General features: G+C 40.6%; 1 protein-coding gene across 1 annotated transcript; it reads left to right on the plus strand.

Annotated features, from left to right (window-relative positions):
- The first annotated feature begins 220 nt into the window (after positions 1-220).
- TMEM26 (transmembrane protein 26) lies at positions 221-14,151 on the plus strand. The gene is made up of 6 exons (XM_042818413.1): positions 221-669; positions 4,190-4,268; positions 8,801-8,914; positions 9,397-9,617; positions 10,673-10,749; positions 12,956-14,151. Exons 1-6 carry the CDS (start codon positions 479-481, stop codon positions 13,369-13,371), a joined length of 1,098 nt encoding a protein of 365 aa, XP_042674347.1. The 5' UTR covers positions 221-478; the 3' UTR covers positions 13,372-14,151.
- Positions 14,152-15,067: the final 916 nt, after the last annotated feature.

Below are 15,067 nucleotides of genomic sequence, written 5' to 3' on the forward strand. Positions count from 1 at the left end.
TTTTTGCAGCATCAGCAATGCAGTGGAAGTTTTAGCAAGGAAGATTCACATTAATAGTGTTTCTTACGTTTTGTCTCTTTGCTGGAAATATAGGAAATAAGAACAGAGCTGGGAAGGAAATGGGAACTGGGCGAGACTGCAGTTTCCCTGGCCTTCAGTCCCTGAGATGATAGAGAGGGGACATGCAGAAACCTTTCCTGCTCAGTGCGGTCAGAGCTGCACAGAGCACTGCAAAGCACCACAGCTTGGAAGCGTGAGCTTCTTTTTTTTTCTTCTCTCCAAAAAGTTTTCAGGAAGTCTGGGGGAGGGGCAATACCGTTTCTTTTTTGTTATAATGGGCCCCTTTGTGGAGATGGGAGAGGAAAGAGCTGCGTGCCTGCGTTGTGCAGGCTTTGCCGTGATTCCCAGGGCAGCTTCTCTGTGCTCCTAACAGGCACTGGGCCTGCGTCTGGGGAGAGTGGAGAGGGACTGGGCCGGGATGGAGCTGATGGTTCTGCTCAACGCTCTTGTTACTCGCCTGCTGTTCGTGTTGCACTCCCTCATCGGGGTCTGGAGAGTGACTGAAGTGAAGAAAGAACCCAAGTACTGGCTGCTGGCACTGCTCAATCTTCTGCTTTGCCTGGAGACAGGGCTCACGCTCAAGTTTAAGCAAGGCAGAGGCTACAAATGGTGAGCATATCCTGCTGGCTCCGACGGAGCCCCTCTTGCTTCTTTGCATGTACTCTGCTGCAGATGAGGGGCTGCTGCCTGTGAGCGGAGCTGCCCTGGCTTCCTTTCTGCCACAGTTTCAGGGAGCTGCAGTCTCCCTGCTGCTGAACCTGGGGTGGTAAAAAAGTGGTGAAGTCCTGGCTAGCCTGTGGCCAAACCCAGAGGGCTTTCAGGAGGGGCAGCTTTGCAATAGATGAGTTGGGAACCACTCTTTGTACAATAGTGAGTGTGCACCAACAGCTGAAAGAAGAAGGAACTTTGCTGCAGCCAAAAGCTTTGTGTTCTGGAGCTGCCAATCCAGGGTGCAGGGGAAATGGGGGCACGCATTCTCTGGCAGGGTCACTGGGCACCACAATGCCACAGCCAGTCAGGAGCACAGGCAGTGAGATAGATGCCAGGGGCCCCACACCTCTCACCCAGCCAGCCATTTGCTGGCAGGCATCTCATTCCCTGGGACTGCATTCCCTGGGACTGCTACCCACAACAGTGCTATTTCCATGCTAGTGCATGAACAAAAAGCTCAGCATCAAATAAAAGATGAGCAGCAAGAACTCTTACAGTAAGAGTCGTTTAAGTGTTTGGATTTGAATGTAAGAGGCTATTCCAGAGGGAAGTCTTCATGCAGGAAAGACTGCCTGGGAAATGAGCAAAATAAGTTAGTCATAGCAGAATTTGCCCAAGCTCTTTTTATACGTTTTTACACGTATGTAAGGAATGACTGCAGACATCTACAGTTCATCAGCACAGTCAGTCAGCCAAAAACAAATGGTTGGTGAAAGGGAAGTGGGCACGTAACTAATTGTCCAGGTTTCATTAGGACCTTTTCTTTGTAAAAATCTCAAACCGCAGGTCCTTTATCCCAGTGTCCCTGGGACAAATTCAAGTTAAAAAACAAAAAAAAAAACAAAAAACCCTAGCAATTTCCATGACCTTATATTTCTGTCTATTGCAGCCTGTGAAACGCATTATAACAGAAGCAATGTTGTATGACAATTCTCAAAAGTGTTCTATATCTAAATTTAAATGTAATAAAAGCAGTGATTCTTTCTGGAATACAGGAAAATTTAACAGCAGAGCACATGTGTAAATCACAGGCAGAGTGAACAGACCCTGTTCACTAGGGTGAGGAAGAGGCAGCAGACACTTCTTGAAGGCACACTCGCTAAACCCATTTTTGGACAACCAAAAAAAACAAACAACCATACAGAAAGCAGATTCTTTTCAATGAACGTGTGCTAGAAGTCTGGGCTAAATTTGTCTAGAAGGAAAATGGACATAGTCCAGCACTTTGCGAAGCATAGTAAATGATGTTGTAGGTGAGAACTGCAGACAAATGAAGAGCATCTAATCACAACAGGATAACTTTCTTGCTCTGCAGACACCCACACTCAGAACCAAAAACATCAACTGCATTTATAGAAATGCCTCCATGTTTGTCTACTAATGCAAGCAAAGGACAGACTCTACCACAGAACTCCCCTGCCTTCACAAGCCTCGCATGCTCTCCATACGCTATTCAGAAAAGACAGTTGCTTATTAGATCAGCAGAAATAATTAAATAGAGCATTTGGAGAGAGTAATATTGTGTGCCTGGCCAAGTAATATTTGCTCTACAGTGTTCCTTCTGAAAGAAAGGCAGGGTTAAAGCTCCTGAACTTTCCTGGCCAGATCTGCTATCATTAGCTCAGCACTGCTAACTTGCCAGCTGGATGGATTTCTCATGTGCTCAAGTCCTATAGGAAATAGTAAAATAAAATAGTCCTCCCATTCAATTGAGAAGTGTGTTCTCTCCCAAAATAACTAGGCTAAAACCCCACAGAATCACTAACTTCAGGAAGAGGAAAACAAACAAACACTCAAGCACACCTTCTAACCCCAAGAACAACCAAAATGTAAAAAAGGAAATACAAACCAACTATAAAAAGCAAACAACACATAACAGCTCAAGACCACCTTATATAGAGGGATTAACTGAAACTTTTCGGAGCAGTTCAGCAAACAAATGATTTTCCTAAGCAGCTGGATTTTTGGTTGTTTTTCTTCCTCAAAACAATCTCCTCTGAAAAAGTCATTATTACAGAAATAAAGGTACATTCCAGATGTGAGCTAATAATAGATCCAACTAATTTGACCAAAACACAATTATAAGCAATTTAAGTTCACTGCCATGTGTGCTGTTGACAAGACAGATGGAACCAAACAAGTGTCCTGAAGCTGTCCTCACTGTTCTGCCTGAGATGTACATGTGGTGCAGAGGCTGCTGTCACTCTCGGAAGCATCGCTGTGATGCTCGCTCCATACTATGGCAGGGCTGGCATTGGACAGCCTCATTCGTAATCCAAAATGATAAGAATTGCAAAATGAAAAAATAAAGTCATATGTTTCATAGGAAAACATACAATCATAGAATGGCTTGGGTTGGAAGGGACCTTTAAGATCATCTAGTTCCAACCTCCTGCTATATGCAGGAACACCTCCCACTAGAATAGGTTGTTTGCAGTCCTATCCAGCCTGGCCTTAAGTGCCTCCAAGGAAGGGGGCATTCACAACCTCACTGGGCAACCTGTTCCAGTGTCTCACCACCCTCATGCCTGAATAAACTCAGTTCAAGAAGCTTTAGATGATAAAGCTTCGCCATCACAAGTTATAGAAGAGAGCAACAAGAAAAAGGAACTGGAGAAAGAAATCCTAAAAAGATTAGACAGTTGCCAGCACAAGTAGGGGAAGAAGGGCAAGGCCTTCATAAATCATTTTAGTCCGCACTGAAAAAACCTAACTAAAGAAATGTCTTCAGCAAAGTCGTTTCCAACTTTTCTGTGTCACCAGGATCCTAATCAACAGCCTTCATCCCGGCACTATCCAGTGGAACAACTCTAGATCACAGAATCACAGAATCACAGAATTGTAGGGGTTGGAAGGGACCTCCAGAGATCATTGAGTCCAACCCCCCTGCCAAAGCAGGTTCCCTACAGTAGGTCGCACAGGTAGGCATCCAGGCAGGTCTTGAACATCTCCAGAGAAGGAGACATGTCTACATGACATGTAGACATCCATGCTCACTGTAGGGGATTTGGAGCAGATGACCCTTATAGGTCCCTTCCAACTCAAGTGATTCTATGATTCATCCTTCCTCAAATCTAAAAGATCACATCAGTTAGACTTTTTTTGTTGTTAGTTTGTTTTAAATAGTGAGAATGGATGGAAATACATGATGGAAATACAAACAGCTAAAATACTTGGGTAGTTTTTGAGAAGAGATTTTAAATAAACTATATATGATCTTAGGCTTACAAAAAAAAAAAAGTATAATTCATTACATTGACAGTGTGAGAATTCAGCAAGAATTGCAACTCTTATTTGCAGTTATAGCCCAATGTGAACTGTAATGTAAGTAGAATTCTCCAGGTCCAACTGAGATAATAATGGAGAATACAAGATATTTACAATGTGATATAATACCAAGCTATCTTTTCCTTTGCAGGTTTTCTCCAGCAATCTTTTTGTATCTGATTTGCATAGTACCATCATTATGGCTACTGGAAATTCACCATGGGACACAGGTATTTATTATGCAACATGATGGACTGGCTTGAAATTGATTATCTGATGGTTTGGATTTAGGTATAAATGCCAGACCTTGATCCAGTTTTCCATTTTATGCTGGTAGGACTCCCAGACTGGCTGGGACTATGGACAACTGTGCATTTCCTAATATCAAGTAATGAATCTCTTTCCTAGCTAAATTGAGACTATTTGTATTTGGCTGAGAAACTGAAGACTAGAAGTATGAAATACAGCATTTCAGCCCCAGGTTATCAGCTTGAATCTTGCTCAGGATGGTAAAAGAATTTCATTGCTTTAGAGGCCTTTGTAAAATAAAATAAGAGTTTTATGCATTTACAGGCAAACTCCAAGCAAGCCAAAATTGCGGTAACTATTAATTAAAAGGCTCTTAAATTACCTCATGTATACTTCAAACTAGAAGAATATTCACAGATTCCCACCACAAATTAGCTGTTGTGCTAATTTCTCTGTGCTATACAATGATCTGGGAAGGGGAGTCTGGATTCCACTTCAGGATCCAAATGTGTGGCAGCAATTTTAAAGGCAGTGATTCCTCTGGCAACTGAGGTCACCAGTTAGGATGAAGACAAAGTCAACAGCCCATGCCGAGCATGTGAGTCCTTCCCCCGTGCCAGCTGATTGCAAGTCCCCATAGAACTTCCTTCCATGCAGTGTAAAAGGGGATTTTTGCATGCCCCAGGATTTTTATACAACCTTAGCAGAAAATGACCTGGTAGGAGCGAAAGAGAAAGTGATAGAAGATGATACATTAATTAGACTAAGGAGACACAGTCCCTTATTTTCTCTTTTGAAATATTGTTAGAGCCCCCAGAAGTGTAATCAAATATTCAAAATTGTGTTTACACTGAAAATGCCTGAGGCTTTTTCTAAATACAGCAGCAGGAATTTATTGTCATCTTGTTTTGCCGAATCTCCTTAAACAGTCACAGACAGGTAACATGGATATTGAGAACATCTGTCATAGTTAAATCTGGTCCACAAAACAGGCTAATTCTGTAGTCAGAGGCAGCAGTTTATTTCCCAAAATGATGTTAGAACATGGCATATTTTGTTCTTACTGATATACTGTTACTATGAATTAAAGAGGGAGTATATCAAGTTAACAGCTTAGTTTATACCTGGAAAAATAGGATAGAGAGTTCTAGAAATGCACCATCAGACAGATTCAAAAGCAGCACTACTAGACAAGGAGCAGCCCTCGTAACAATATCAAACAGCACCCAGATAATGTATTATATCTTCTGGTGAAAGTTGTGCTGAAGTGTTCCTTATGAAAATAATACCAGAATGGCTCCATACTTTTTTTGTACACACACTATCAGAACAGTTTGTGGTCTTTGAGGCAACAGAACTTTGATCTCTTGTTGAAAACCTAAGCAGAAACATCAACTGCTTGTGCTGGTGCTGTTACTTCAGGCATGTGCTAATGCACAGTTTCTCCTGAAGACTGAGACAAGTCTGCCTCCGAGTACTGGACAGAAGTAGTGCCATTCAAAGTGGAATACTGACTGTATAAAAAGTACTGCTTCGCAGTGAAGCATTTGGGGATGAAATGCATCTTTGGGAGACTCCATAAAATAAATTAAATCATACTGAGCAAAAGAAATTGCTGTCAGCAAAACAGAGCAGCAAGAAAATTAAAACCATTTATTCCATTAAGAAACAATAATAATTCCTCAAATGCATAAGACTTCAGATGAACAAATGCCTCATAGCTTTTCAAATACCTTGTATATTACTACCACAGCGAAACAGCTGACCATCTTTTGCAGAGGTTACCTGACTGCCAGGACAGTATTCACGCAAGTGTCCTGCTCAAAAGTAAGATGGATACTTGGTAAACCTTTAAATACATTTAACCACTAAGGAAATAACCAATTTTCCTGTTCATTCCCTCAGCCTCATTCAAACATGGGATTCTCTTACCAGCTAAAATTCCACTGTATCACTCTTCCAAAAGAGATACTATGCATCATTTCTCCCTTCCCACACTCGTTGTATTCCTCAATTGGGAAGACAGCTTAAGCAATCCTTTCTCCCTATGTTACATTTCAGCTTTCTAGTCGAAGCAAAATGAAGCAAAGTCACAATACTGAATTTGACATCATGTGTGTTGCCATAGTGACGGCCACACTGCTTCCAGCGATGCAGAGCGAGGGGTACCTGTTGCTTAGCAGGGGCTGTCAGCTTCCACATGGTAACAGGGCTGAGGGCACTCTACCCTGCTATTCCAGCAGCAATTTTATCACCTCAGTGCTGGGTCTGCTGCAAAAAGTTTTAGCTGACCTCATTTCTATCTGGCACTGAATAAGAAGCAAATAGAAAATTGCTGGATTAGTTCAGTATTTCAGGGGGTCCCCCTGCACCCCCAGCAAGATCTTTGCAAGCTGGGCACTGAGAAAATATGTCATGCAAAACAGTTTCCACTTTGATGATGTTTTATAGATCAGAGGAATATCAGCTTCATTTCATAAGAAACAAAAGAAGTAAACCTACTAGAATTTCTGTAAGATGTGTACAATTTCTTCCTCTTCTATTTTTGCACAATAAACATTAAGCACTTTTGTTCAGCTACATGCACATCCGGACATCTATGAGTAACAAGGCTGTAGAACTAAGAAGGTAAACCATGTTCATCTGCCTATGAAGCTTAGTACTGGCTTATTCCTTGTCACATTCCCATTAAGTCACTGTGCATACATAATTAGCTAGGCAGATATGCCTGGCACCAACAGGCCTATTTACATGCATATACATGATGTAAAATAAAGGTTCTTTTCCTAACTTTCAAGTGAATCACCACCACAATCACCACTTAATAAATATTCAGAGGAACAAATCAAAAGAAGAGAGGAACCTACTGAAATTAAAATTAGAGGTCGATTTAAATACCTGACTCTGCAGATGCAGTTCTCCATTTCCAGCCTGCAGGCAGAGCAGTTCAGATCTGGCTCTAAGGAACACTGTTTGGTCAACGTTCTTGGAGCCATGCATCCCCCATCAAGTCAGGAATGGTTTCAAAAATTGCATATTAGGAGCCTATGAAAAACATAAATAAAGTCAACTTATTTTTTTTAACCATTCTCTATGCCTATGCACAGCTAGATAACAAAACAAGCCCACAGCAGGCTGTGCAGGAGCAACCTGTAGGGACAACCTGGGAGATCAGCCCCAAAAGGCAGCAGATAGGCAGAACCCCAGATCCTGTCTGTCCCTGTGTCCACGGCCAGAATTTCAAGACCTCCCTTCCCCAAATGGAAATATTTCCCCAACATCTTGGTGACAATCTTCCAGTGCTGTCACACCCATTGTGCAATAAGCCATGTATTCAGTTTCAGAGCTGTTATCACCAATTCCAAAAGAACAGGCATTGACTTTTTTCCAGATTTTTCAGGCCACAGGAAGTTGCTCCATTTATCTACAATGTCAGGCAAGAAGCAGCACTTGCTCAGATATGAGCAGTATCATCAGAGACAAAGTAAAAGGGGATCTGAAGTTTTTTAGGCTCTGACATTTGCTGGAAAATGTTGCCCATCTATTGGCAGGCATTATGCTGAATAGAGCTGCTTAGTATGCACGCAAACATTCCAATTGTTGCAGAAAATCACTCCTTGTGCAATAAAATGGTGGGGGGCCCAGTGGAGTTTTTTGGCGTTCTCTGGCACAAGTAAAGGGGGATAGAAGTCTTTCGTGACAGCCTGGTTTAATTTTCTAATTACTCCTTTTTTATTACAGTGAAATGCTAAAGGCTGTTATGAAGACAGATGTTAGGAGCCAGGCCCCAGCTACCCCAAGAGCTTCTGCTGGACAAAGGCAGAAAGCAATGCACTTCCCACTGCTGAGTCACTGCGCTGCACCCAGCAGTGTGCTTTAGCCAACATTTACTTTCCCACAGGATCCAACGCCTACAAAAACTAAAGCACCAATTTTTGTACTCTGCAGGGGCAGGCAACATTACAGACCCATTTCTTCTAGTTATTCCTGAATCTCATCTCTTACATTATGAACTTCCTGCAAAATAGGCAAAGTTGCAGGGAAAGGAAGAGGGAAAATACAACCCAAATGCCCCCACAGCTCAGCTCTATTAATTGCAGCCTTGAGGGAAATCACAGAAGAAAACAATTGCATTTTTAGAGAACTTATTTTGGACAGTAGAAGCTTAAAACAGATACTTGGAAAACAAGTTTGGATACAGAGCCTCTGATCATAAGCATAAGATAGCAGACTGAGCGAGTTCTACCTACTGTACCATTCTAGGCAGAAAGAGACAACGTAGGAAACCCGGCAGCCCGTTGAAGAGAGCTGCAGAGTGCAGTTTTAGCAGAAAACGGTATGACCTGCTCCATCAGCCTTTGAATTTACATCTGCTTCTGCAGAACAATCCTGCAGCTTCCCCAGGGCCTACCAACACATCTCACATCAAGACTGCAGGCCTCTTTCAGCCATAGAACGCATCTGCTGCCTGTGCACGATATTAATGCTTATGTAATGGTTTTGTTCACAACAGTATTGCAGTAATGAGCCTGAAGCTGTTCAGTTGAATGTCACCAATCAAGATATCAGTCAGTCTCCAGAGATCAGTGAGGGAAGCGAGAGAATAGATCACCACATCATTCGGACGGTAGGTGGGACACTTTTTCCTGTTCCTATCAGTGAACTTGTGAAATGTTGGGAAAAAGCAATTGGAGAGGACTGTCATATCTATACGGGCAATCTCTTTAAATAGTGACCAAAAGAAAATGTGGCTTACACAAAGCCATATGGTAAAAGTGGCCAGCATGTCACCAAGTACTAACACTTGTTGGTAGGAAGTCTCATACTGTTCTCCTCAAAACCTAACTGAATTTATTATGTCTGGATGACGATTCTGCAAATAATAATAGCTAAAAAATGACAATAGGAAAAAAAAAGTATGGAGAAAGAATCAGTACTCGTTATCCAAAAATGTTATTAACATGCCTTTTTCAAATTATACCCACCACATAGAAATTATTTCCTCTAATGCTACGTGAAGGAGATCAAAGGCAGGCTGAAGGATTAATGCCATCTTTAAGCTAAGTCTCCTGAAGTTACAGCATGTTACTACTGTTGTGTTTTAAACAGGCTAAAGTCTTTGTGAATCAGCTCTCCACAATCTGTGAGACTGTATGGACCCTGGCTCTCCACCAGACCTTTCTACTACTTCTAGTAGTTGGGAGATGGCTTCTCCCCATTGGGGTTGAAATCACCCGGGACCAGTTGTCCCAGCTGCTTCTCATGTTTGTAGGAACAGCAGCAGATATACTTGAATTTGCTAGTGAAACCCTGGACATTGAGGATGTGCGGTAAGGAATATTTGCCGACATAAATAATTTGCACATTACAAAAGAGATTTGTTCAGTTTGAAGCTTTGTTTTTGCTGTCTGTGGCATCCAGACCACTAAAACTGTATTCCCTCCGATAACAGAAGGCTACAATCAAGGGCTCTGCTTTCCTACTGTCTTCTTTCTGCTGTAAAAGACTTAGCAGTCTGATGAGCTTTGTCAGATATTACTCATCCATTGCTAGCAGAGAAACACATCACATTCATCACAACAAAAGGGTACAAAAAGCCAAAAAACTAGCATAACTGCCATGTGGCATCAGGTCGGAAAGCTACAGCAGCTGAAACTCTGGCTACATACAGAACTTCTCAGGTTAATGAATTGTTTTAGCCTGACATGGAAGTAACTCAAATTTGCTTTAGTGACTCATTATCCAAGTTGATTCTTTGATTACTTCATTTGTAGTTTCTTCTTCACAATAGAACAACAGTGTTCAAAAGTAAGAAGAAAGGGAACAGCCTAGTTCTGCTGTGAATTTTCAACATTGCGCTCTCTCCCAGAGAATGTAAGCCCACCTCCCTCTCATAGCAGTGAGAGCTGAATTGTGAACACCTATCACAAGGTGAAAGAATCACAGAAAAGGTTCTCCTGCAGACCCTATTCTTTTTTTTATTTTATGTTTCAGTATCGCAGAAAAGGCTTTATAGGAGGGAAACAAGTCCTTCCGACCAGGAAGAGAAGCTTCAGGCTTGCAGGGAATATGTAATCATTACATATGGTATTAAGGGTAAAGATAGACACTGTAGATCAAAGTAGAGATATTTCCATATACTTATAACATCAACATCAGGAATTTAGTGTAATTGCACAGCTGGAACGTGTGAACTAAGCAGCAAAAATTCCACACCAAAAAGTGCCTGTTCTCCTCAGTATTACTAGTATCACTTGGAAACACGCATTTATCACTGTTTAGCTCAACCTCCCTTTAAATGACATTCTAAATACTACAGAAAACATTTTTGTTAACACAAAAGGAAACCGCTTTTTCACTGTTACTACTTTTTCTCCTCCCATAGGAAGAATTATATTCTCATAAATGCAATTCTCGCTGTATGGACCTGGAGTATGTTACAGTTTCCACTTGATCTTGCAGGTTAGTACTTACAGACAAGAAATAAGAACATGTGCTTTAAGGTTTTGCTGGCATGTCTTGTGATTGTGCACAGGCTACAGGCGATATCCAGGGCTTCTGCTGAAGAGCAATTCATATGACAAAGATAGTGACACTTTCTGAAGACCTATTGTGGTCTCTTTCGAAGAAGCATTTGTTTCTGGCTAACTTCTGTCTTCCGGATAAAATACTGCTTCCAGAAAAAGTGCAACTGCAGTACTGAAGCGTTGCTCTAGTTGCCTGTTACTGCTGTAAATTTCATTCTTTTAGCTCCTGGGTTAGATCTGGCCATGGAATCTATCATGATTCCAATGTGGGGAGACTACTGGATCCCACAGAGAAATAGGCAAATATCAGCCACAGGGAACAACACAGCCTACACATAGATGCCGCAGGCTCTCAAGGGGTTACCACTGGACACGCTACCTGATCACAGGGAACTTGCAAGACTGTGCTGTGTTGGGACTGTATATTCTTATTCTAAACTAAAAGGCCCAACATTCAGCTAACTTGGGCTGGTATTTGCCTGCAGGCAGAAAGGCTTCCTTAGGTCAAAGGAGATAATAAAAATCTATTTATTTCAACCCTTTTGGCCTCCAATATCAACAAGTTTGCAAGTAAACTGTATCAGTCTGAAGATAAGTTACCCACACCACCATCTTCTATAAAACTGATGACTACTAGGTTGACACACCTAAAGTAATGAACGAATAAATTAATAATGAAAAATGATTCCTGAAATTTTTAATTAGCTCTCTTTTTGTGGACAGCACTAGGCTTTGATTTCAATTTTGAAGGTAGGAAAATATTTCAGTACTTCAGCTCACCTATCACCTTCTGAAAAAATAATATTGCAATTTATCACAGATAATTTTTTTTGTTACTGTAAAATATATTCTCTTAAAGATGCACAAAGTTAAAAAAAAAAACAACTACTACACATACCCAAATAAATTCAAATGTTACTTAAAGAAACCCTGCATTAATTTAAATAAAGCAAAATGTGCGTTGTGCTTTTTTTTCCCTCTGGCTGTTGCTTTTCCGCCTATTTTTCTGCTATAGTTACATTTAACTGGTGCTCAATAACTTAATTCTTAACATGTTGACTATGGGTGCAGTTTATTTTAGTTAACTATACAGCTGCACAAATACTACTTTTCATTCAGACATCAGACTGTTTACTTGCATGTAACTGTGACCTAAAAAAGCAATTCATTGATGCTATATAAAACTACAGCAATGAAGTTAAGACTATTAAGAACGCATGAGCTATTAAAAATTACCTGCTGCTGGTGAAGCTTTGCCTACTGGGTTCAGAACAAGTGTTTCCCCTTCTACAGCTCATTCTCCGCTCTTAAGTCTCATCTTTTTTTCCTTTTCCCCATGCTACCTCAAACAAATGAGTTATTGTGGTTAGCTGTGCTACTTGGTGGTTGGTACCACATCACAGTAACTACTGGTTTTATACTAATGTAATCCCATCGCCAGAGAAATAGGTTAGTTTAGCTTCATGAATTTTCATAACATGCAGCCATACCTACCACACACAAAGCTGTCTGATGACCCTTCTCTAGATGCCACCAAAAGCATTCTAGCCCACCACTGCTTCTGTAGATAAAGACCTGTGCATCCACACAGGTTCCAGTAGTTGCATGCAATTTGCTGTCCAGAAGACTGAGAGTTTAAGTCTTACAAGGCAAGCAGGGACTACGGCTTCTTCCTGACAATAATGCTTGATACTGCCTCTCACCAAACATGACATAAACTTATTATAACACAAGGAGAAGGCAACAGTCTGCAACTGAATCTCTTACAAGCAAGGTCTTAGCATGGAACCAGCTGAAGTGTTCCCATTCAAGGTGTTTTTTCTTTCTTAACAATGCATGTTAGCTTAGCACATTGATTTAACAGAAAAGTATCTGGGAAAGTTGTTGTAGAAAAATTAAGTGAACTTCTAGTTTTGATACTGATAGCTTTGTGAGACAGAAAAGGGGAAATGGGCTTTGATTCTTTTTGACAGATTATGTAAATGCCTGCTTAACTTAAGATCCCAGAAATGGGATATGCTTTACATTGAATTGTTCACACTTGAATGCACTTATAATCCAAGCTACCTAAAAGCTTCCCTTTAGCTCAATCCTAGCCAAGTTCTAAGAGAGCTGTTTTAACATGTATGTTTTATTTCCAGTACAGCATATTGGCTGCAAACCAACTGCATCGAGCAGGCAGATCCCTAGCCTGCTGCTGTGCAGGTATAGCTCAGAGCTGTGGAACATCGGGGTGAGCTTGTTCATACAGGATGGTCCCTTCTTCATTGTGCGTTCAATCCTGATGGGCCATTTTCGAATATTCAACCAGATGCTGGTGTTTTTTACAGCTAAGAATATCTTAGTTGTGATCCTACAACTGTATCGCTTGGCAGTGATAACGTTAGACTTTCGCACTACTATTCTGCAAAAGAGCAGGAAGGGAGAAGTTGGCTGTTGCCCATGTGAGCCTTACGAAGCCACTACTCATGGTACCGCTGAGCAGGACGCCGAAATGAAAGAGTGTGTTGCTTTGCCACTGAAAGAGGAACCCCAGGCTCCGTTGGAAGAGCAGTAAGCACCGTGATTGACTCAAGACCAGTTTCAGCTGGTTCAGAAGGGCCTATTTGTATGGTGAAACTCACTTTGAGCACAACTCATCTCTTCCACTAAGAGATTAATAATTTCTCCTAAACTGTAGGGGAAACTTCTGAAGAAAAAAAAATATCATAGAAGTGGGACATTTTGTATCCCATTGGATTGTGTGGGTTTTTGGCCAGTTCCCTACTATATTATTTGCAGGGATTTTGTAGTCATAGTTGGTAGTAGCAAGGAAGGTTTGGCACACTAACAAAGTTGATTATAACCTTTGGTGGCACTTTGCTAATGTATGTACTTGCCTGTATTCAGATAGAAGGATAAGCCTATCCCAATGGAACAGAGGAAGCATAGAAGCATTTAGCCCTACTTTAGTGTTTGGGCTACAGCTGAGATGAATGTTATGATCACTGTGCATAGCAGCAGCTTCAGCAGCAACAACTGCAGATATTCAAGGGAATGGGCATAACAAATTCCTCCTGTTACCATGACATCTAAACACTGCTCATTCAGAAAAGTTAGGAAAAGCTTCACTGAGTGTTACCCCATTTCTGGCTAGATTTTCAGTATAAAAACTACAAAACACCATGAAATGTCACAAAAAAAAGACTGTCTCTTAGGATCTGCATAGTCTGAATAATCTAAACTTTACAAATAAATAGACATATTAAAAACATGAGAAAATGCCCAAAGACCTGTTTGTCACCTAGTCATTTTCTACAGAGGTACTTGCCTTTATATTTCTACCTGTCAGAACACATACAAGAAAATTTATATATATATATATATATATATATATATATAAAACAAATTTGTAATTTTGTAATTTTTATTTCCTGCTACATTGCGTTAGAAGTTGAGGGAGGGCAGATTTTAAGTGTTGTCATTTTATAGTATTTTATTATTTTTAAGTGTCCTGACTCAGATGTACAATCTAATAAGAAAGAAAATTGTCCTGTCAAATGTGAGCAGTGCCATCTAGACAAAAGAATTCTGACTTGAGCTTCAAATTTCATGAAGCACCACTAAATACCATGGAATCATTTGGCCTATTTAGTGTCAAGGTGTCAAGGTCAAAAAAAAAAAAAAAAAAGGCTTTTTGTCATGCATTTACTTCTGTGTTTGGGGTGAATAGCATGAGATGTGATTCATTTCTTCCAGGAACACTTTACATCAATTTAAGACCAATGACCCTGTTGGGCTTAGCTCAAAAGATAAGTAAGTTTTGAAAATCCATCCCAGAATCATATGCTCACTCAAAATGGCATTTCTACAGATTTCTGCATCCACTTTTAATGAGATCAGAAAAGCATGTTAACAAGAAAAATCTCACAAACAGGAAGTGACCTAATTAAGGTAATTTCCTATATTAAGCAGCCCCAGTTTTACCGAGGACTTCAGCTATCTAAAAATAAAGAATCTGTTTAGGAATGCATTAAAGTCTTCCTTCCGCCACCACAGCAGTCATATGCTTATTAGACTAATAAGCAACGACATATTTATCCCCTGAAAGATGTACTCATTTAACAACGAACATATTTTAAAATTTCCCAAACATGCAAACCTGTGTTTGAATTTGTGAGCTGTTAAACATTGTGATCTGTTTCATGTAGGATCAGGCCCCTTCTCTAGGACAGAACAAAATACATAGCCATTAAGAAACAAGTCTTACACAC

The sequence above is a fragment of the Centrocercus urophasianus genome, unplaced genomic scaffold (genome assembly GCF_019232065.1).
Source record: "Centrocercus urophasianus isolate 14NV4802_14NV808 unplaced genomic scaffold, USGS_Curo_1.0 seq_17, whole genome shotgun sequence".
Taxonomy (NCBI): domain Eukaryota; kingdom Metazoa; phylum Chordata; class Aves; order Galliformes; family Phasianidae; genus Centrocercus; species Centrocercus urophasianus.

What these genes read in the sequence shown, in the direction of transcription:
- TMEM26 (XM_042818413.1), top strand. Translation starts at nt 479, where the DNA reads ATGGAGCTGATGGTTCTGCTCAACGCTCTTGTTACTCGCCTGCTGTTC. An exon ending in AAATTCACCATGGGACACAG is followed by an intron (nt 4,269 to 8,800) that starts GTATTTATTATG and finishes TGTTCACAACAG; the next exon opens with TATTGCAGTAATGAGCCTGA. An exon ending in ATCACCACATCATTCGGACG is followed by an intron (nt 8,915 to 9,396) that starts GTAGGTGGGACA and finishes TGTTTTAAACAG; the next exon opens with GCTAAAGTCTTTGTGAATCA.